The sequence below is a fragment of the Argopecten irradians genome, chromosome 7 (genome assembly GCF_041381155.1).
Source record: "Argopecten irradians isolate NY chromosome 7, Ai_NY, whole genome shotgun sequence".
Lineage (NCBI taxonomy): Eukaryota > Metazoa > Mollusca > Bivalvia > Pectinida > Pectinidae > Argopecten > Argopecten irradians.
In genome coordinates, this window is record NC_091140.1 from 25499003 (window position 1) to 25522758 (window position 23756).

Genomic DNA, 23756 nt, shown 5'->3' on the forward strand with positions numbered 1-23756 from the left:
GTCATTCTTTTTCTATTCTTACCCCCTGCTCCCTTTTCATTAATAATAATAAAAAAAACAATGTAATTTATAGTGTATGAGAGGAAAATGCCAGAATGGAAGGAAGTTGGAGTAATGTACATGTAAATGTGGCAAATGTAGTTTATGTTAAAACATTGTTTGGAAAATAGAAAAACTAAAAACAAAAATGTATGCCCACGCTTGTCAGAGGCCAGCACGTGAAAAATGAGTGATCGCCGACAATGTTAATTTATAAAAAAAAAATGGAGAAATAAACATTATGGAAATCTTCAAATTTACAAAACTTATTATCTCTGAAGGTCTCGTTATAGGCTGTGTGCACGAAAGAATAGCTTATATTGAAGTATTGAAGGGTGTTTATGGAAATGGTTTTGTCCTAATAGTGCTTCTTTAGTTCTGAAAAATAAATCTGCGAATACTTCATTATTAGAAACGCATTGACATGACGTAATTGGCACTTAAATCAACACAGACGTCCATAATGCCAACAAAAACAAATACAAAATCTATTTTAACTCCGTTAGATTGTGTTGTTTTAATCACTGTAGCTGTTGACATTTAATTTTGTTATATGACTATGATTTTTGCCGTTTGCTGATTGGTTTGGAGTGCTCGGACAGTAGGCCATGGGCTAGGAGGGTCCCCACATGCACCCCCCCTCCCCCAAACTTCCGAACCAATATTTTTCTGAACCCTTACGACCGACTGAGCACAAATCAAAATGTTAACATTGCATAAGTTGGGATGAACTTCCCCGGTTATGACGTCATCAAGATGGCCGTCATCTCGAATTTGACTAAAAATTGAAAAAATAGTCATTTCATTGACATTTTTCAACCGAGGTAGACAAATGAGGTATCAAAATGACCATATTTGATCAACAAATACATATCAGGACCACAAAATCCAATATATGTAGTGATTTCTACGCAGGAAATGAAAAAATCTGATTTTAACCTCAAAAATGGAAATTTTTCAGCAAATTTTTCATATTTGGCTTGACGCAGCAAAAATATTTCCCAACAGCAAACTATTATTTCTAATAAGTTTTTTGACCACTTATCTATCAGTTTAAGCAACGAAAACAACAAAAACCAATGTTAACATCGTATAAAATCCGGTTATGACGTCATCAAAATGGCCACCATCTCGAAATTCACTGAAAAATGAAAAATAGTCATAACATTGACATTTTTCGACTGAAGTAGACAAATGAGATATCAAAATGACCACAATAGAACAACAAAACACATGTCAGGACCAAATAATCCAATATATGTAGTGATTTGAACGCAGTAAATGAAAAAAAAAACTATTTAAAGCTCAAAAATGATAATTTTTCAGCATTTTTTTTCATATTTTGCTTGACGCGCAATATTGTTTCCCAACAACAAATTATTATTCGTAATCAGTTATTTGACCACTTATCAATCAGTTAAGACAACAACAACAACAACAACAACAACAAAAATATATAGAAATGCAAAAGAGAATTATTGTTATACCATCATTTGGTTTACAAAACATCACCGGATGCGGCATATGATTGTTATTTTTTTCCAAACCACTGACACTACAGTTTCCTGGTGTCTTGGAATTTCCTGAATATAACATTGGCTATTAACGATTATATCTTAACAAATTTGAATATAAAGTTGGCTGAATATCTATGTAGGACTTCAAAATAATTCATTTTCATGTTCGAAATATTGTAGACTAGTAGCCTCTCAAACTGAATTATTACAGCAAAACGCCAACTAATAGCTATATGGTATCAAATTAAAATTCCGCAAATACCATGACACTTTTCGAAACGTGTTGTGTCTTTTAGAATGAGCACATCCATTATTTACTTCCTGTGTATAACGTTAGGAAATATAAGATGGTTACTACAGTGTCACATATTTCTTTCACTAGTTCTTAATGATAATCATTTTCGTTGTGCGTGCTTTCTCACCAGAGTGTCGTCTTCGACCTCGATGACCTGATGTGACATTACATTATCGGGTTACCATCGTGGTTCTAACTTGTCAACCGTCCATGATATAACATCAGAAACATCGGATTCAGGGATGTTGGAGCTCTTCCTCTTTCCTACCTTGTTTCACCTAGATTCACATATCGTATATGATGTTCCAGACTTCCCCAGCATTATGGAAAAAACACCAGATCCACATTCTGCGGAGGGTTGGGTTGGTTCGCCTTAATTCGTATGAAGCACAATTCCTCATTCTTGTGAACCTCAGTAACCATAGGTGGCACAGGTGGATTCTTTGAGGTCATAGATGAGGTCTGCAGTGAAGTTTCACTCTTTGCCAAGTCTCGAAAGCACTGTAGAGAACTTTTTACTTGAGAGTCTTCAATGTTCTCTTTACGCATACACCAGATGAGACAAAACCAGCACCTTCAAGGGAGTGGGAAAAGTCAGACCAATGAAAAACATTTAACATTTATGGCCTCATTAATGACCTCGATGATATCACCTGTGCCATTTATGGTTGCACGAGGGTCCACACGATTGATGAATAGTACTTCATACGAATTATGGAGCTATGCGCTAAGGAGAACAAATGAATGTGGATCTGGTGTAATTCCCATCATGCCGGAGAAGTCTGAAACAGCATATATGTACGATATGTTAGAATCTGAAAGAGATCCCACATCTCTGAACCTTTTGTTCCTGATATGAGCTCTTGCCATGGATGGGTCATAAAAGAAGACAAGCTAGAACAACACTGGCAATGTAGTGTCACATCAGCTCATCGACATCGAAGACGACGCTCTGATTTTCAACGAATTGGATACCGATATCTCGATTACTCTGATTCGGACTGCATGTGCCAGCTACCAGATATGCCGAGTCTCTTCAGTGGATAGTGCAGTGAGGCGAGAAAGCACGCGCAATGATAATGGTTATATCATTGAGAACCAGTGAAAGACATATGTGACACTGTAGTAACCATCTGACATTTTGCTTATGCTATGCATAGAAAATAAACAATGAATCTGCTCATTTTCAAAGACACAAACGTTTTGGAAACTGTTAATGATATTAACGGAAACACAGGCTTAGCTTAGGTTACATTTGTTACGCTATCATTAGGCGTTGTGCTATAATAATTATTTTTGAGGCGCTGCTAATCTACACAATTGAGGGTATAACAATAATTCTTTTTTGCATTCCTGTATATTTTTGTTGTTGTTGTTTTTACTGATTGATAGGAGTTTAAATAACTGATTACGAGTAATAATTTGTTGTTGGGAAACATTTTTGCTGCGTCAAGCCAAGTATGAAAAATTTGCTGAAAAATCACCATTTTTGAGCTTAAAATATTATTTTTTTCATTTCTTGCGTACAAATCACTACATATATTGATTATTTGGCCCTGATATGTATTTGTTGTTCTATTGTGGTCATTTTGATACCTCATTTGTCTACTTCAGTTGAAAAATATCAGTGTTATAACTATTTTGCATTTTTCAGTGAAATTCGAGATGGTGGCCATTTTGATGACGTCACAACCGGATTTTATACGATGTTAACATTGGTTTTTGTTGTTTTTGTTGCTTAAACTGATTGATAAGTGGTCCAAAAACTTATTAGAAATAATAGTTTGCTGTTGGGAAACATTTTTGCTGCGTCAAGCTAAATATGAAAGAAATTGCTGAAAAATCTCCATTTTTGAGGTTAAAATCAGATTTTTTCATTTCCTGCGTAGAAATTACTACATATATTGGATTTTTTGGTCCTGATATGTATTTGATGTTCTATTGTGGTCATTTTGATACCTCATTTGTCTACCTCGGTTGAAAAATGTCAATGTTATGACTATTTTTCAATTTTTAGTCAAATTCGAGATGGCGGCCATCTTGATGACGTCATAACCGGGGAAGTTCATCCCAACTTATGCAATGTTAACAATTTGATTTGTGATCAGTGGGTCATAAGGGTTCAGAAAAATATTGGTTCGGAGGTTTGGGGGGGGGGGGTGCATGTGGGACCCTCCTAGCCCATGGCCTTCAGGTCTTGACAAAATGTTCAGATGTTGACATTGCAAGTCCGGTAACCTGGCAACCTGGCTATAAATAGACACATGGAATTCTCTGTCTCTTCCACATTTTTGCCCAATTAAAATAGAGCATTGCCGATCATTGGGCAATATACATTATATGAGCATGTACATGAAATAATACTTTACACATGTTATGAAGCTGTATGTTTGAAGAATATATTGTTAAACAGTATAGAATAAGTCCTTAAAGTAACTACTGAGGATGAAGATTTTTTTAACAAGGCTTGTATTATAGGCATCGTTTAATATAACAAAACAGTTACTGTTTTTGTGTAGGTTAGTACGAGAAATGGTTAAGCCTTTGAAAGGTATTATTTCTTACGGCATTGTAGGAATATCACCTTTTTGGGGTTTAGGAATTCCTCGAATGAACATACAAAAAGTCAGGAAACAGGTAATCACCGGATAAACGAGGTGTTTAATTTCACATTTTTATATTCTTTCTACTTGTATATCTATTGTGGAGAACTTTCATTCAAGTAAGTTAAGAATGTTAGTGGGAATCCCCAACATAAACTCCCGTCTCAAGACACACCTACAGGTAACGTGTCATCTGATAACACTGTCATTCAGGTAAAATTTTTATCAGCTTTCTAGACTTCTATGTGAAGTGCATTCTTCTGTAGAACATGAACAAACCCATGTCATATATAGAGGATCTTACATAAGTGGCTATGTGATATGAAATGTATCAAACGAGTTCAATAATTGGATAGACCACGAGCCGTTAACGGGTTTGATAAATTTCATATCACATAGTCAAGTGTGTAAGATTTTATCTATTACATAACTTTTAAAACAACTTTTCTTGTGTAGTCTAGGTTAACTCGGTGTTACCCTCGAGACGAATGCGCATATGACATAGATTGGACCAATCAGAATGGGTGTGCGACGTCGCATGTAGTACCATAGGAATGGGGTTATAAAAGGGTGCAAGGCCGGATAACCGGCCAACACCCCGGGGGAGATATCTCCAGGCGCTGACATCAATTGCCACACAGTGCTGATAGCAGCAAACGTATCTACTTTGTACATCTTGGGGTGTTAAACGTAGTTTAAGGAGGGTGCTGTTGTGGAGTGAGCTGGGAGGTGGGAGGAAATAGGAAAGGGGTTTTGGAAGGAATACGTGGGGGCTAGTGTTATTGTAAGGTACTCTCTGTAAATACTTATATTCTTTATACTTACTTTGTTATTGTTTACATTTATATTATCTATTACATATTATAATAAATCTACATTTAGCTTTAAAGTTTATACAATGTGTTTGTTGATATGTAATTAAATTGTCCGCAATATCCTTTTATACTTGGATTGAGCTAATGTATTCAGCTCAGCGTGTGTGTCTCTCTACTCTATGGATTCGTCTGCTGACCGGTGTCGGGGGATTATATAGAAACCATACGATCACACCTTTTGTTAACATTCAGATAATATTGCACTCATATAAATATATCTAAATAATAATATGTTTTATTATAACTAAAATATTCATTTAAATATTCAATTCATCAAAAGTTTTCATCATACCTCGGATTTGGAATCCAGAAGTATAATTTGTTATGAGCTAACAATGCTTAATACTACTATAATTGTTTGTGTGTCTTGATCGATGGAGTTTATAATTATGCTATTTGACATTAACATACCTGATATAAATCCTACCTTATATGTAGGCCCGTAATGTCAACACATGTTAATTGCTCTGACAGATACGGTTTTAAGTACATGGGGCACACAATTTTCACAATATAAAGGCCAGATGATACTATTTTGGAACACCCCTCGTAGCACGTCAGGTATACCTTTACTTCCTCATTCTTCATTTCATACCACAGGTAACTACGTACTGTAGGTTATATATATATCCTGGATGGGAAGATGAGTTGTTTATTGGACTGTTGTACTTGATCGAAGTGTGATGATTTAAAATTCTCTCGGATAAGAGTGAGTATTGACAGAACTTGTCAAGTCAGGTTAAGTAATCGTTAATTAAAGTCGGTTTGTTATATAACCGACTAACTATAGCAATTAAAAGTGTAGCATTTAATGTATAAATATATATATTTGAACTATTTATAGACATATTAATTAAATTTCTTTATTTCCTTATATCACAATTAATGTTATATAACTAATTAAAATGTTAATATTACTAATATTAAATGTGACTACATAACAAATAGTGAGATATTATTTGAACCATAGATTACAGATAAAGGGAGATAACTCAGACTATGATTGATTGGCAGAGCTTCACGTTTCATAACAATACAAGTGGATATATTAGAATCAATAGTGCAGTATTATTGAGAACAAATGAACATTATTTATCGAAACACAAATTACAATTAATACTCAACTAAAGGAATGTAATTTCAAATGTTGATGGTCGGCATATGTTTCACATGCACTATGAAAAAAACAGGAAATAAAGGACAATGTACAACGTTACACCGATATCTTGGATATTTTTATCTAACGTTAAATCAATATTTACCCATTTTATCATATCAATGTAGCTATTATGAACAAGTAAAATGTAACCTATACGTATGGCTCAAAGGGGCATATTTATCAGTCAACGTAATTTTGTTTAATGGTGTGCCTAACATGGATGTGTTTTGGAATAGGTTAACAATGACCATGTAATGTGATCTTAATATGGGTATGGGTATACATTTATATGAAATCTGAGGTGACCAATTATAGATATTAATATTATAACCGGGTTTGGATATGATTGATCAGGTTATATCGAGTTATTGGGTCTTCAATTCACAAAAGCTTTATACAATGAAAGGGTAGTCATGACAACCGCTGCTTTTATGCTATATGTTTGTGATGTTTAAAGACATAGACTATTGTATTTGTCATTTTTTAAAACCCATAATTAACAAAATCCTGTATGTTTAAAGAAGGTCTAGAGATAAATATTTTCAAAAAATGAATATTTATACAATTTTCCTACAATTGTCAGCTATGCAGATTAGAATTGTATTAGTGAAATATACAGCTCAATGCTTATAAACACAAGGGCGTATTTAATTTGTTTCGTCTTTTAAACTTAAGATGCTTTATGAAAGTGTTTTGTTATAACATAGTTTCTATGGTAACGGTTATTCAAACATCTGATGTGTCATTTAAAGTAATCAATATGATCATGTTTCAACAAAATTGATCTCTGCACTAAGGTACTATTTGCCGTTTTACAAATCCTGGAAACAGTGGTCTAGTTATGCATGGTACTAAGTAAGTAACCATCAAGAAGATTCTTTTTCACATAACTCACTCATAGTTATTGTAAAAATATATAGATTCCATGGCGTCGACAAAGAATCATCTGATAGTGGCTGCGATAGACTTCGGTACCACTTACTCAGGATATGCATTTTCAACTCGTGATGACTACAAAAGAGATCCTCTAAAGGTTAGTTCGAGCATGTGGAACTCTGGGTCCGGAGGGCTGATATCCCTGAAAACATCCACATGCATCTTGTTCAAACCCAATGGACAATTTGACTCATTTGGATATGTAGCGGAGAACAGTATGCTGAACTGGCATTGGACGAAATGCATTAAGGCTGGCGGTACTTTCGACGCTTCAAAATGTCATTGTACGAGAACAAGGTGCGCATCAAAGTGTTATTTTGATTTTAACAATATTGAAAGCTAATGATAATAAACATGTCCTATAAGAAAAGGATCAATTTATTTCCCGTAAAACTAATACCAGAAAGAATGAGGTAAATGACAGGTAGGATGATATATATAGAATTACACTGTTAGAAATAGGAAATGTACCGAGCCCTTGACTGAGATGTCACACACTTTTTATTTCATTTCATTGAAACAGTATTCCGTTTTATCGCACTTTTTAATGTAAGCAGATGTCAGATATAAAGTCATATCGCTAGCATGGCAACGCAATTTGTCAAATTGTGTGATTTGGTTTAAATGTCAACATGTAAACAACAAAGGTCATAAAAAATCATACCACGAAAATACTCGACACAGTGTACAATGTTCATAAAATCATTGTTCGATTAATATATTATATTTAATGTTAATATTTGTTTTTTTTACAGTTTCTTAACCGATGTTTTCAACTAGAAGATGACCAAGGTGCCAAAATGCCAGCTATGACAGTATTTTCGTCCTCCATTAAGTATCTAAAGGACCATATGATGGAGACGTGTAGAAACCAGGTACATAATATTGAAGACTCCGACATTCTCTGGGTTCTTACTGTCCCTGCGATATGGTCGGATGCCTCTAAACAATTCATGAGAGAAGCAGCTGTTAAGGTAAATATATTGTCTCCTCTTCTAATTCATATTTCTCAGGTGCTAATAGTTTATTCCTCAACCTTTAAAATATCATCAATGGTCTCAAAGATAATTTTGTATCATAAACTTTGATTTGAAACTTCAACTAATATCATTTATAGCTGTTTTATTAAATCTTGGGTTCAATAAAATACAAACCGGCCGATAAATAAAAACTACATGAGTAATAGTTTTTGGTTATCAATAGAGTAAGACATATACCGAAATTTTACGAATTAACGTTCTTTACATGTAGAAGCATGACATTGTACACGCTACATGTATCAATGACCACCAACATACGATACTTGATGTTTATGTAAGTTAAAGTTATTTACTATTCATGGTGGTATTAAAGCGAAACTCTCTTAGACAAGTGCGAGTATCGGAACAGTCGATTAAAGTAGTTTCCTTCCTGCCATCACTGGTAACGAGGGTAGGAAATATCAAACCATTATAAAGCTTTGTTTATGTAATTTATTACAGATATTACAACATTTTGGCGGTTTTGATTTATGCACATTGATATTGTTTGAATATTTGAAACTGATTGCTTCCAGCGTCAGATTTGACTTCGTGTTAGAGAGACTTTAGACATTAACATACATTAGAAGATTTGTTCGTTTTACATTGTCACGAAAAAGAAAATCATCAACAGACACGTTATACTGTATCCGTACAACGATAGCGTTAATCTATATTAATTACAGTGTATCATGCAGCACATACATTTAATACTTGTAATTAAAAGTCTAGGTCTAAAAGCTGAATGTCTAAAAGGTATAATACAACGTATGGATGATTGTTAAACCGTATGCTCAAAATTATGATCAATCAACAGCTGTAAAATGGAATATTTTTAAGTAAAGGTTTTATCTACCTCATGGCAATTATCTATACTTTATGTATACAAAAATAACTAAGATTTAAGCACAACTCATTACTTACGTTTTAAGTAATAATTATTTATATTTCTAGTAATTATTATATACAGTACTATTTGATAGTTGTCATAGCATTTTGTTTAAAGAAAATGCTCGAATTTGCCTTTCAGGCTGGCATTGAGAGCTGCAGTTTGAGAATTGCACTGGAACCCGAGGCTGCCTCATTATACTGCAAACATCTTCCAATGGAAAAAGGACAAACAGGGATATCTTCATTCTCTGCTGGATCTAAATATCTCGTTTTGGATGCAGGGGGTAGGATGATTATGTTTCCAAACTCTAATAGGCAGTAGTGACAATGTAGATGCACGAATGTTTGTTTTCAATGTAAATTTCCTTCAGCAATCATCAGTTAAAGCACATGAAATCAGAAACGGGTGTCCACTTCGTCTCATACTTTAGTTTTTAGCACGATGGCGCGTAGCTAGCTCCAACGTAGCTTATAGCATGACCCCTAGTTTTGAAAATCACTTTGTGAACAGGATATCTCAAGTTATATACCATTAACAGCAATGAAATTTGGCAGAGAATTGTAGTTATAGATAAGGACAGAACTGATAAAATTTGGCGACAAACAGACATAAACTGTATTTTGGGTGAATTAAAATATATTTAATTCCTTCTTTGTTTATAGTAATATTTAAATGAGAACCACAATGCATTATGGGAAATTAAATGGCCGACGGTACCACTTCATACTAAAGAAATATAATTTAAGAAAAAATTAAGGAAATTAAGAGATATTCATTACTTTTTCTATTCTTAAATATGTTACTCAAAATGTCATGACATCATAATTACCTGTGTTGGATAATCTACATGTATATTCCTTGGACAGTGGCACAAGTCAGGTACCCTAGTTTCATCTAGATGATGTTTATAGGCCTATATGTGTGTGTTAGTGAGTTGTATGATTGTTTTAATACCAACATTGATAACAAATACCAGTGGTCATTTGAATTGTCCTAATCAATTATTAGTGTAAACAGTGCATATAAGTGATAATCAAGAATATTAGTCAAAACCATTCATTGGACCATCGTACTACGAGGCTATTGGCCTCTTGTTTCTATTTTTTTTCTCCTTTTTTTTCTTTTTTTTTTTAAATTTTTGTTGTGTTTTTATTTTATTAGCGATGACTTGATCAAAATAAAAACGATTTTCATAAAGGACTATACAATGTATTTGGTTTATAGACTTTAGGACCCAAGAATCGGTCATATTCCCAAACCTTTTATTTAGTGATGTGATCGTTGAAATTCAAATACCGAGTATTTTGTCAATATTCGCATTATTTGAGGAGATTGAATTTATCTAAGTCAAAGTGCGCATGTTGACAAACTTTATATATCTTATAAACATATATCATATTATCATGATAGCATTCATTGATGTCATAGGATATCTAACCAAAATTGAAATTTAGACAGCATACATGTTTTCACAGGTGGCACCATCGATATCACAGTACACCAAGTACAGGAGGATGGGTCTCTAAAGGAGATACACAAAGCCAATGGTGGTGATTGGGGAGGTACGAAAGTGGATATCGCCTACCAGACCTTGCTGACCCGTATCATCGGCGATAAAGGATTTGGCAAATTTTGTAGAGAGAATAAAGCAGATATGATCGAGCTGTTCAGGGATTTCGAAATCAAGAAACGCACCGTTAACCAAATGCCTGACGTTGGTGAAAAGCTTACGTTCAAAATTCCAACAGCTATGAACGAATGTTGCCGTGCGAAAAACAAAGGGAAAGACATGAAGAAGATGATCAAATCTAATACAAATTACAAGGAACATTTTTCCATAACAGGTGATAAACTCAGGGTTGCTGGATCTATAGCGAAGGATCTCTTCAAAGACCCAGTAAGGCACATCATTGATCACATGAAAACGATCATGAGGGATACTGCGTCTATTGGAACCATTGCCATTATACTTGTCGGAGGTTTTTCGGAATCTCTTGTTCTTCAATCTGAAGTCCGCAAGGCCTTCCCTGCTTTGAGAATAAGTGTTCCACCAGAGTCAGGTTTGGCAGTACTTAAGGGAGCAGTCATCTTCGGGCACGAACCGAGAATCATTACCTCAAGAATTTGTAAATACACTTATGGCATGAGTTCGACGCGCAGATTTGAAGAGGGCGTCCATGATCCTTCAAAGTTGTTCACAACATCCTTCGGGGAACGTTTGTGTAGAGACATTTACGATATACACGTTTGCCGAGGAGATAGTTTGGATATTAGTAAACTAAATCCAGCGAAGACCTTGTACGTTTGCGAGTCTAACCAAACATCAATACTGACGCAAATTTTCGCTTCTACACAGGAAGATCCTATGTACGTTACAGATCCTAGCTGTTGTAAGATTGGGGAACTCCATATAAATATGACCGATACATCGAGAGGATTACATAGGGGAGTTAATGTTCAGATGAGATTTGGTAACACGGAGCTTGAGGTAGAAGCTACGAATATATTTACAGGTGAAAGTGTCAACGCAACATTTGACTTTTTGAAGTGATTTGCTTTTCTCCTAAAAAAATCAAGTTTGATTGATTTTTACTCAAAGCATCAGAATATCTTCATATATTGGATTTCCCCAATATAAGTCATGGATAATTATCTTTTAGAAACCCCAGTAAGTCTTAATTGGTAAACAAATACGATGTAACTAAAGAAACAAAGATTACTGTTATTCTATTATGACCCATTGCAGAGGGAACTGTTATCCTATAGTGTTGTCTGGCGAGGTATAGTCCCCAAGTCGAAGATAATAAATAATACTGGATTCTGATTGGCTAAACACATGGGGAAGCGGGCACTATTGATGAGCGCTAAATTGAACATGAATCCATTGTGACGTCACTATCGCATGACGTCATTATAACTTTCCGCTTCGATGTCAAGATTGGCGACAGGCTACGGTTTATGAGGAAGAAAACGAATGTTGTTTTTTCTACAGAAGACAGTTCACTAGTTTGATATTGATCTACTTTCAATCTCCATGAAACTGAATCTATTTTTTATGACAATTGATATGTTGTACCTTGAACATGTACGTATAATGTAACAACATGGTAAGGAAATGAAGATAACGTTGCGAGGCGTCCTTTGCAGTGCTTCTGTTACGATGAAATAAAGAGGGGTCATGAACATGTGAGGGTGATTTACTCGGAAATACTATCAGGTAGTAGTGCCCTCTCCACAAGGCCATAATAGATTAATATGTTGACGATAAGTAACCCTCTAATGTGGAAATTCAATTACAATGAAGAAACAATTTATAATGCGGTTACAACAAATAGGTAAAAAATAATTTGCTTTTCTATACATGATCATTGGAACAATATGCACTATGGAATTAATTGCCATGAAATAGATATGATTATGTAATGCAAACATGTGAAAAGTGATCATGCCATGAAATCCGTCATGAAATTATGTTTTTCATGGTTTTCCATATAAGTGTTCAAATAAAAGTTTCGAGATGTTTCTCATAGCTCTTAATATCCTGTTAAAAAGTGGCACTTTTTTATGTCACGATAATTTTGATTTCATGTCCAGATTTTTTGTTTCAATTTTTTACAGCTATTAGCTGGCATATTTTTTTTATCATTGCCAAGATAGATGCATCAAGCACTCTTTATCATTCATTTAACATATGGTAAACTGTAGTGCTGCAAAGTATTGTTAATACGTAGTATCATATTATCATATTTCTGCTCACCTGCATGTGCAATAAAAGTGCAATATAACCATTTGATACAGATCCGAATCAAAACAAGGCATGTGAAATTAAAAAATAAGTTGACGTATATAAGTAATACGTTTCAGGTTATTTTTCAATTTTATTAAAAAGAATAATAGACGATTGTGCTTTTGAATTTGTCATCGACTTTCTCCTTCAAAATAATATGACGCGAGCAGAAGTATATATTATAAGACTCTTTCATATGTAGATATGAAGGATAGGGAAATTCTACCCGAGGGTCACAAAATGTTTTAAAACCCGAGGCTTGCCGAGGGTTTTACAACATTTTGTGATCCCGAGGGTAGACTATCCCTATCCTTCATATCCACTTATGAAAGAGTATTTTTTCTTTCATACCTCGACGTGTTATTGCAATTTTACAACTATAATATCCTGCCATTTTGAAATATATTCGAAGAAATCCACGACTGAAAGTCAATTTTCCATACATGAAAAATTACATGATATTTTAAACACTAATTCGGTGGTTTGCATCTTTTATAGTAAAACCAGTCAAGTTTGTGAAAAATATGCGAAAATTTTACCGGGGAAATAGAAATTTTGTTGACGTCGTGACGTCACATTAGGCTTTATTGCATGGGTAGCCATGCAATACAGTCCCAGGCGACATGAGTGTATTGCCTTAGAACTGCCAGTATTACACCCGTAGGTATGAAAGAACACTATTTATTTCATGACTAGTGTTTTTGCATTATTTTGATTGGCCGATACGTTTCTCAGAAGTTTGAATCTTATTATTACTAGTATTAAGTAGTAATTAGCTGCGATATCAACCCCGAAATCGGCGGCGAAATGCACGCGAGGTTACTGGACTCAGTCCACATAACTCTTGCGAGTCCAGTACCATGTGTCAAAAATAGATCGAGGGAAACTCCCCTTAGATGTGACGTCAAAATCACTATGACGTCGAGTCGTACCCAAATATAGCGTAACGAAGTTTCCTAATTCAATGACCTCGGGATAATCTATTGTGACGTCATTATTATAATCGGCAACATATATAGCGGAAGGCAGCAAGTTTATTGCGATCAATGATGATCAACTGTGAACTTCAATCTATGGAAAACGTTTAAGAATGCCAGATAGGAAGGTGCACACACCACCCTACTCATACACACAAGCCTCCGAACCAATATTTGTCTGAACCCTTATGACTCACTGATTACAAATCAAAATGTTAACATTGCATAATTTGGAATTAACTTCCGGTTATGACGTCATCAAGATGACGCCATCTCGAATTTCATCAGTAATTGAAAAATAAAGTCATAACATTGAATTTTTTTAACCAAAGTAGACAGACGGTATCAAAATGACCACAATAGAACAACAAATACATATCAGGACCACATAATCCAGTATATGTAGTGATTTCTACGTAGAAAATAAAAAAATATATTTTAAGCTCAAAAATGATTTTTTTTAGCAAATTTTTCATATATGGCTTGACGCAGCAAAAGGATTTCCCAACAGCAAACTATTATTTCTAATCAGTTATTTGACCTCTTATCAATCAGTAAAAACAACAACAACAATAAAACTATGTTAACATTGTATAATTTCCGATTATGACGTCATCAAGATGTCCGTCATCTCGAATTCATTGAACGGTGACAAATAGTCATAGCATGGACATTTTTCAACCGAAGTAGACAAATGAGGTGTCAAAATGACCGCAATTGAATAAAAAAAATGCATATCAGGACCAAACAATCCTATATGTGTAGTGATTTGTACGCACGATATGAAAAAATAATATTTAAAGCTCAAAAAATTGCTATTTTTTAGCAATTTTATTTAATATTTGGCTTGACGCAGCAAAAATGTTCAATTATTTGCAATCAGTTATTTGACCTCTTATCAATCATTAAAACAATGAAATATATAGAGATGCATAAGAGAATTATTATTATACCACGATTAGGTTTACAAATATCACCGGGTGTGTATACATATGCTATTTTTCGAACTCCAAACCGCTGATACTACAGTTTCCTGGTGTATTATAATGTCCTTAAATAGAACATTGACTATTGACGATTTATAAGTATTAAAAAATGAATGTAAAGTTCTCATAATATCTAGGTGGGGCGACAAGTCACTGTTTTCTAACTTCAAAATTTCCTAACATAATCCATTTTCTCGTTGAAATTTTGTTGACTAACAGCGTCTAACAATAATTATTACAACAAAACACCTACTGATAACGTGACAGAGGTAACCTAAGCTGACCCGCTGTTTCCGTTAATATCATTAACAGTTTCCAAAGCATTTGTATCTTTGAAAATGAACACATTCATTGTTTATTGTTGCATAGCATACGTAAAATGTCAGATGGTTACTACAGTGTCACATATTCCTTTCACTGGTTCTCAGTAATAACCATTTTCATTGTGCGTGCTTTCTCGTCGAAAGCCAGAGCGTCGTCTTAGATGTCGATGAGCTGTGACACTACATTACCAGTGTTGTTCTAGTCTGTCATCTTTCATGACCTATCCATGGTTAGAGTTCATATCAAGAACAACAGGTTCAGGGATGTGGGATCTCCTTCAGATTCTAAAATATCGTATATGCTATTTCAGACCTCTCCGGCATAATGGAAATTACACCAGATCCAGATTCTTCGAATGGTGGAATGGGTTATCCTTAGCACATAGCTCCATAATAAGTATGAAGCATCATTCATAAACCTTGTGGAAAGTCGTACGGCCATAGATGGCACAGGTAATACCCTCGAGGTCTTTAATGAGGTCATAAATGTTAAATATTTTTCATTGGTCTTACTTTTCCCCACTCCCTTGAAGGTGTTGGTTGTGTCAGTTCTGGTGTATGCGTGGAAACGCAAAAATGTTCTCTACAATGATTTGCATACTTGGCAAAGAGAGGAACTTCACTGCAGACGTTCATTTATGACCCGAAAGAATTCCCCTGTGTCATCTATGCTCACTGAGAATTGTTCACAAGAATGAGGAATTGTGTTTCATACGAATTAAGGAGGACCAACTCAACCCTTCGCAGAATGTGGATCTGGTGTCATCATGCTGGGGAAGTCTGGAATATCCTATACGATATGTGAATCATTAGGTTGGAAGCAGAAAGAGTTCCCTGAACCCGATGTTCGTGATGTTAACTCTGGCCATTGACGGTTGACAAGTTAGAACCACGATGGTAAACCGGTAATGTAATGTCACATCAGCTCATTAGCTCATCGACATCGAAGACGACACTCTGGCGAGAAGCACGCACGATGATAATGATTATCATTCAGAACTAGTGAAAGACATATGTAGCAATGTAGTAACCATCTGACATTTCCTTACGTTTTGAACATGAAAGTGCATAAAGTTAACAATGGATGCGCTCATTCTAAAAGACACAAAACGTTTCGGAAAGTGTCATGGTATTAGCGGAAACACAGGCTTACCTCAGTTTTAATTTGATACCTTATAATTTCGAACACGAAAATGGACTATGTTCAGAATTTTGAAGTCCCACTTAGATATTTAGCCAACTTAAAATTCAAATTTATAAAGATATAAAAGGTCAATAGCCCATGTTATATTCAGAAAATTCTAAGACATGGGAAACTTTATTGTCTGCGGTTTGGAGGAAATAACAATCATATAACCTGTATACGCACCCGGTGAGTTTTGTAAACCAAATGATTGTATAATTCTCTTTTGCATCTCTATATATTTTTGTTATTGTTGTTTTTACTGATTGACAACAGGTCAAATAACTGTTTATGAATAATAGTTTGTTGTTAAAAATCTTTTTTTTTCATTTTCTGCGTACAAATCACTACATATATAGGATTGTGTGGTCCTGATATGTATTTGTTGTTCGATTGTGGTCATTTTGATACCTCATTTGTCTACTTCGGTTGAAAAATGTCCATGGTATGACTATTTTTCACTTTTCAGTAAACATGGCGGCCATCTTGATGACGTCATAACCAGAAGTTCATCCCAACTTATGCAATGTTAACATTTTGATTTGTGATCAGTAGGTCATAAGAGTTCAGCAATAAAATATTCCTGTTCTACCAGTCTATAACATTACCAAGACGCATTTGGATATTTACCATATTGTACATGTAATGGATAAACTACTTTTGTAAAAGGAACATTTGCAAATAATATCCTGTTTATTGTAGTAAAGTCTTTTGATATTCTGTGATTGTCATATAATAAAACAGTTATCAACCTATTTTCAGGTAGATACGGTGAGTTATCAATCCTCGAAGATGTTGTATTCAGTTACTCGAGTTGATAACTCATCCTATCCACCTGAAATTTGATATTGGTATGATATCAACATGGACCTTTGTTGAGGTCCATATGGTGTTATATTGCCCGTGTAGAATACATAAAGACCAAGGACATAGCCCGAGGTCCTTATCTTAAAATCAAAGTCCTTACTTTTTATATCAGATATGATAAATTTTTATTTTGCTTCGTGCTAAGTTATATAGAAATGTATGTAGAATAGCTCAACTACATCTTCCCGAAGAAATCGACGTCGGAGAATCATGTCGTCATAATCGCAATAACGATTTGGGAGAGACGTCACAATAGGGAATATTGATATATATTTTTGGGTTGTATTTTTAAAAAAAATGTTCCATTCAAATGAAGATTACCAAATTGTCTTCGAAATTATTGTCTTCCTCTATTGGTGAAGATTGAGGAGGTTATTTTTGTTTTTAGTTACTGTGGTAACATTGACAATAACCTGTTGATTTTTTTTAGTTACTGTGGTAACATTGACAATAACCTATTGGTTTTTTTAGTTACTGTGGTAACATTGACAATAACCTATTGGTTTTTTAGTTACTGTGGTAACATTGACAATAACTTATTGGTTGTGTTAGTTACTGTGGTAACATTGACAATAACCTATTGGTTTTTTAGTTACTGTGGTAACATTGACAATAACCTAAACCTTTAAGTATAAATGATGGACCCTGCAATTATGTAGGACTGAAAAAGTATTTTCCTACGACTATTGTGTCATTCGTTCCCTTATATGCGGAGGGAGATAATACATCAATGGTGTATTAGTTTCACGAGGATACATGTATATCGGAACCTTCTTCAAAGAGTTAACAGGTCAGCATTCATCAAGCGTCCTGTTTATTGCCAAAATATCTAACTAGGTTAGAGAGAAATAACAAAATGACATGTTAGATTACATTACTAATTGAACATCAAGTATTAAATATGTTATTTGTTGTTTTATTTATATTTTTGTGTTTACTTGTCACCTGCATAATGATTTTAATCACTTTTGCTAGTCAATGAAAACAGCATTGTTTCCAATATATTCTTATTACTAATGGGTAACTATACTGATGCTTAGAGTATAACGTTCAAGGTAAACCCCCCAAACCCTCCCAGTTTGGTTTACATGTGTTGTTGCATAACTTGGCCCAAGTTTGAGTCAGCTTCCTGTCCTTCCATTCTCTTATTTGAGCTCGATACTATGTACCCAACCAGTTAGATGACTCCAAAGAATTTGGTACTTCTTGTTCCGTTGCTGTTATGGCCAAGACACTCGCAGACCGATTCTGGTCTTTAGCGATGCTGTCTGATGGACCACATACGTTCTTCGCTCCATCACAGCAGTCTGTACAATTCTTGCGTTTGCACGACCTCGGACGGCGAGACAACCCATCTGCATTTTCATGTAAGCTGCCCTTCCAGTGTTGGATATCAAAGTCAGTCGTATCGATAATGGACAACCATCTCGCCAGAAGTCCCTCAGCATCCCAGAAATTATTGAGCCATATTAATGACGCATGGTCTGTCCTGATAAGAAAGTGCCTACTAAAAAGGTAATGTCGGAACGCTTTCAGAAAAGTCACAACAGCCAACAACTCTCGATGTGTCGTACAAAAATTTCGCTAAGACTTTGTCAACGTCTGACTAGCATACGCTATTACTTTCTCATCCTCATTCTGGATTTAGAAAAGGACTGACCCGATACCAGTCATAATGGCATCAGTATCAAGAATGAACGACTCTTCCGACACAGGATATGACAACACTGGTGAGGAAATGAGCAACTGTTTCGGGTGTTTGAACGCAACCTTACATTACTCCGTCCAACAAAATGTTTTGTTCTTTTCAGTAAGTTGTATTAAAGGACAGGCTACCGTAGCAAAAGAGGGAATAAATTTTCGGTAGTAGCCAGGCCAAAAAATGATCTCACATCAGCGACACACAAGGGCTCAGGCCAATCACTTACAGCTTGGATTTTTCCAGGGTCACAACTGATACCCTGTTCTGAGACCACGTGACCCAAGTATGAAACTGATGTTTGAAACAGTGAACATTTTTTTTGGTTTTAACCTCAAGTTGGCTTCACGAAAACATTGAAACACTTCCTTTAGGTTGTCAAAAGCGGAGGAAAAGTTGTACCAAATACAATGATGTCGTCGAGGTAACAGAGGCACTTCGACCATTGATGACTTCCCCAAAACATTAGTATTAAACGTGAAAAATTGGCAGGTGCATTGCATAAGCCAAATGGCGTTACTTTAAATTAAAATATGCCTTTATGGGTAGCGAACGCCGATTTTTGACTGTCTTCGGAAATCATCGCGCATTTCCAGTACCCACTTGCCAGGTCCAACGTGGAGAACCATCAAGCCCCGGATAATGCATCTAAGGCGTCATCGATGCGAGGCAGAGGGTATACGCCTTTGCGGGTCACGGAGTTCAACTTCCTATAAGTAATGCAGAACCGTACAGTTCCATCTTTCTTTCTAACTTACACTACCGGCAACGCCCATGGACTATGGCTAGGCTCTACGACCTCATCCTTAAGCATTTTATCTAACTCTACATCAACAACTTGTTTTTGATCTGGTGCTAACCTTCTAGGTGGTTGTTTTATAGGTTTAGCCTGTCCAGTATCCATGATATGTTTAACTACTTGAGTTTGACCTTACTTCCTGTTAGGACCCGGAAATATGTCACTATACTCCGTCAATAAATCATTGACCTTTTGTTTCTCATCTAAAGTAAGTTCTTCTGAGATATCCCTAAACATCGGCTGTAAGCGGGTAGGGAGTTCAGAACCACAGGGAGACTCTACTTCTGGTTCTTTTACATAATCTACTTCCTGTATGCTAGCAATAAGAGAACCCTTCCTCAACCTAACTTCCTTATCCCCTGTATTAAGTATGGACAATGCACATCGTCCCTTACTTAGGCACCCGTAAGTACAACAATATACAGACTCTGCTACAGGAGCAAAAACTTTGTCAGTTTTACCCCTTGCGTTGTCAGGAATGCTGAAGTTCACCAAATGTTTACAAATCGTTTAAATCGGAAAACTGTTTCCATCTTTTTGATTTCAGATTTATTTAGATTTATACCGCTTTACAGTTGATTTGCCTTTTAAAACTTTCAGGCGCGTAGCTACCCCGATACTCCCGTGCATCCTCACAATTTTCATGTTCATTTTAGAATAAATACTGATTATTTTATACAAAAAAAATATAAGAAGCAAAATTTCTCTTTGCTTGTATCCATCCTGTTGCTAAAATAACTCCCATGGGTATATATACTTATCAATAGATCTATTGATGTACAAGGAATTTCATTAAACGTTAGCGTTACCGCATATTACATTCTAATGTCGGAAATTCAAATGTACATTTATTAAAAATGTAAGTAATTATTTATATAAAAATTAAAAAAAAAAAAAAAACACACAAAAAAAACACGAACCCATGGTTATGCGGAGGTCGATGTATTGCATATGAACTTGAATTTTCCTTTTTTAGAAACATCAACTTAATATTGAGTTCATCAGGTAAGTGTCCTGTTAGTAACAAGCGCCTCAAATAATCCTATTGACATTTTTCAGAGAAAATTCTATCTAATATAAAAAATAAAGGACTTTGATTCAGTTAATTTGCATATGGTGTTATACTGCCCCGTAGAATATAAAATAATGACCTCCGATTATGTATACTACCTTGGTCATAATTTAAATTAATCAGGGTGGTGTAACACCACAAACAAATATTGACCTCAACATTTGTTTACTTGTTGATTATTTCCTCATTGCTACAAAAATTTGTTCTAACCATGGTACGTATAATGTACTATTCCCGTAATAACGCAAAGTTTCGCATAATAACGCGGGAGTTTCGCGTCATTACGCCATAGTTTGGCGTAATGACGCAAAGGTTACGCGTAATAACTGACTTTCGCGTAATAACGCGATAGTTTCACGTAATTACGCCAATGTTTTGCGTAACAACGCCAAAGTTTCGCGTAATAACGCCAATGTTTTTCGTATTGGCACCAAAATGAGCACTATCGGCTTTCGTAAGTTATAACTCTCCGTGTGATTACAGCCGGTCTGAACGTTGATATCTTATTTTTTATTTTTATTTCTAAGAACTCTAAAATTCTAACGTACCTATGAATTATCTCGAAAAATAAATTAAAGGACTTTGACTCGGTTAATATGCATATGCATATTACCAATTGGTCAAGGTGTTCCTTCTCCTGAAATGCCTTCAGTTTTTCTATGACATACTAGTAGTCCATGAGTAAATATAATGATATCTATAGAGATATGCAAGATGTATACGTCGATTCTGGGATACCAGGATTTTTTTCTGGAAGGATATAGAAAACATTGATTTGGTCATGTGACTGCGAAACAAATAGGGCAAAGAATACCAATGTCCCGAGTAAAGGGTATTATCGGTAATTCTTGCCCGATAATGGACCTAAACTAAGATAAACTGTTCTGTTTGTGTATCTTACTTGCTACTGATTTTTGGAAAATAAATACTCAGGTCAGTTATGAAATATTTGTAAGCGAAACGTTTCGTCAGATACGGTTGATTCCAACTGCTAGACGACACCTCCATTTGATGCCGTAACTTACATGTCGTTTCCTCGTGTAGTGTCTAAATTTCATTTTTCATGCACATTTATATTATATATAATACAATCTTTTTTGATAATTATTGCTAAATGTTCTGTCATAATATGTATTTGTTTTTCAAATGTTCCCTAAATAAAGTCAATTTGTAATGGAAGTCACATGACCGAAACTGACTGTCCGTTGTTTTTTGTACGAATGATCATACATTGCCTTCACTCCGTTGTAAGCACCCGAGGACGTTTATTTGTGAGAAATATCCCGTCCGTTGTTCAGAGCTATGATATATGACGACACTGTATATATACGTAGCGATCAAGGACTTAGAACACTGCAAGAGTGTTTAAAGATGGAGAACAAGCGGGGCCTGGAAGAAGATATCCACGATATCACAGTGGGTAGTATCACTGTCGTTATATCCATTTCTGGAATATGCTATAGTAAAACTGACGGCATTTCAGGAGAACACAACTGTCAATTACAGGCCTGTAAAGACTACATTTGAAGATTACATAGACAGCGATGCCCAACTTCGAAGTCAGCTACAAGGCATCGTTAATAGTATTCATTTTTTTATGTACATGCACATCTGAGGAAATTTAAAGTTTCAGAAAATAAACTACTGTATTAATATACTATAACATACATAGGTGATAACATAGATCATCACGCATGCATGTTTTATTATGTTAATATAGAAGTTTATTTTCCGCAACTTTAAATTTCCCTCCTCGTCGTCGCCATTTTCTCATAAGATACAGGTAGCCTCAACTCTCGATTGATTACTATAGTTAGATAAATTATTGGTTCATTCCAGTCTAGCCAACCTTCTAAGTGAACATCATTCCAGTCTGGCCAACTTTCCTGTTTTCACACCTTGGTTAGGCCTTGTCACACCTGAGCGACCACCAGGTAAGTTCCAGGTAAAAAGTGGTCACTTACTCGTAGATTTGGTAAGTTTTAAATCTGCAGTTCACACTTCTGCTATGGCCAATGACCAGATACAGGTGATAATGGAAGAGGGGGCCATTATGTTTTTAATACTGGATACAAATATTCCATAAAAACCAAAAAGGCAAATCAAGTGTATTGGAGGTGTGTGAGAAGAGATTTAATCTGTACAGCAATGTTGACAACATTCGATAATATTCCTGTTGGAAATTATGGACAAATTCATAACCATCAGCCTGACACTATTGGCCTTGCTGCTGAAGCATTTGTGGTAAACTTGAAAACTAAATGCAGAGATGAAATAACACCAGTGCCGTCGCTGTATGATGAGGAACTTGTCTATTGCGAAATAGAGAATTTGTCGTAGACGTCAAGACTTTGATTGAGAAGATTCAAGTTTTCGACAGCGTTAAATAAAGTTTTTGCAATAATAGAATGAAAACCATTATAAAACTACCAGCTTTGCAACAGGAGATAGATCTTCATGTAAAGTAATGGTTTTTTCCCCATTACACCCAATGTGTTTGGAGAAAAAACAATCAATTTGAATTTTAATGTGTAAAATCTAATTTCATTTCTGTGGTCATATTTGATTTTAGAACTTTATGGTTTTAGAATGTTTGTATTAATTAAATGGCTTAAAAGCATATACATATGCTAGTATAATATATATTATAAACCTAATTTAGTTTCTGTGATCAACTTTGGTTAGAATTTTATAGTTTTATATGAGAATGATATTTGTCTTATCAACT

General features: G+C 35.1%; 2 protein-coding genes across 2 annotated transcripts in view; both read left to right on the plus strand.

Annotated features, from left to right (window-relative positions):
• The window catches only part of LOC138327964 (heat shock 70 kDa protein 12B-like), a 238390-nt gene that overhangs the window by 209219 nt on the left and 5415 nt on the right, over nt 1-23756 (plus strand). The gene's annotated exons all lie outside the window — the stretch shown is intronic.
• LOC138327967 (heat shock 70 kDa protein 12B-like) lies at nt 7493-13234 on the plus strand. The gene is made up of 4 exons (XM_069274493.1): nt 7493-7721; nt 8180-8398; nt 9474-9618; nt 10811-13234. Exons 1-4 carry the CDS (start codon nt 7701-7703, stop codon nt 11884-11886), a joined length of 1461 nt encoding a protein of 486 aa, XP_069130594.1. The 5' UTR covers nt 7493-7700; the 3' UTR covers nt 11887-13234.

What these genes read in the sequence shown, in the direction of transcription:
- LOC138327967 (XM_069274493.1), top strand. Translation starts at nt 7,701, where the DNA reads ATGTCATTGTACGAGAACAAG. An exon ending in TGTCATTGTACGAGAACAAG is followed by an intron (nt 7,722 to 8,179) that starts GTGCGCATCAAA and finishes TTTTTTTTACAG; the next exon opens with TTTCTTAACCGATGTTTTCA. An exon ending in TGAGAGAAGCAGCTGTTAAG is followed by an intron (nt 8,399 to 9,473) that starts GTAAATATATTG and finishes TTTGCCTTTCAG; the next exon opens with GCTGGCATTGAGAGCTGCAG.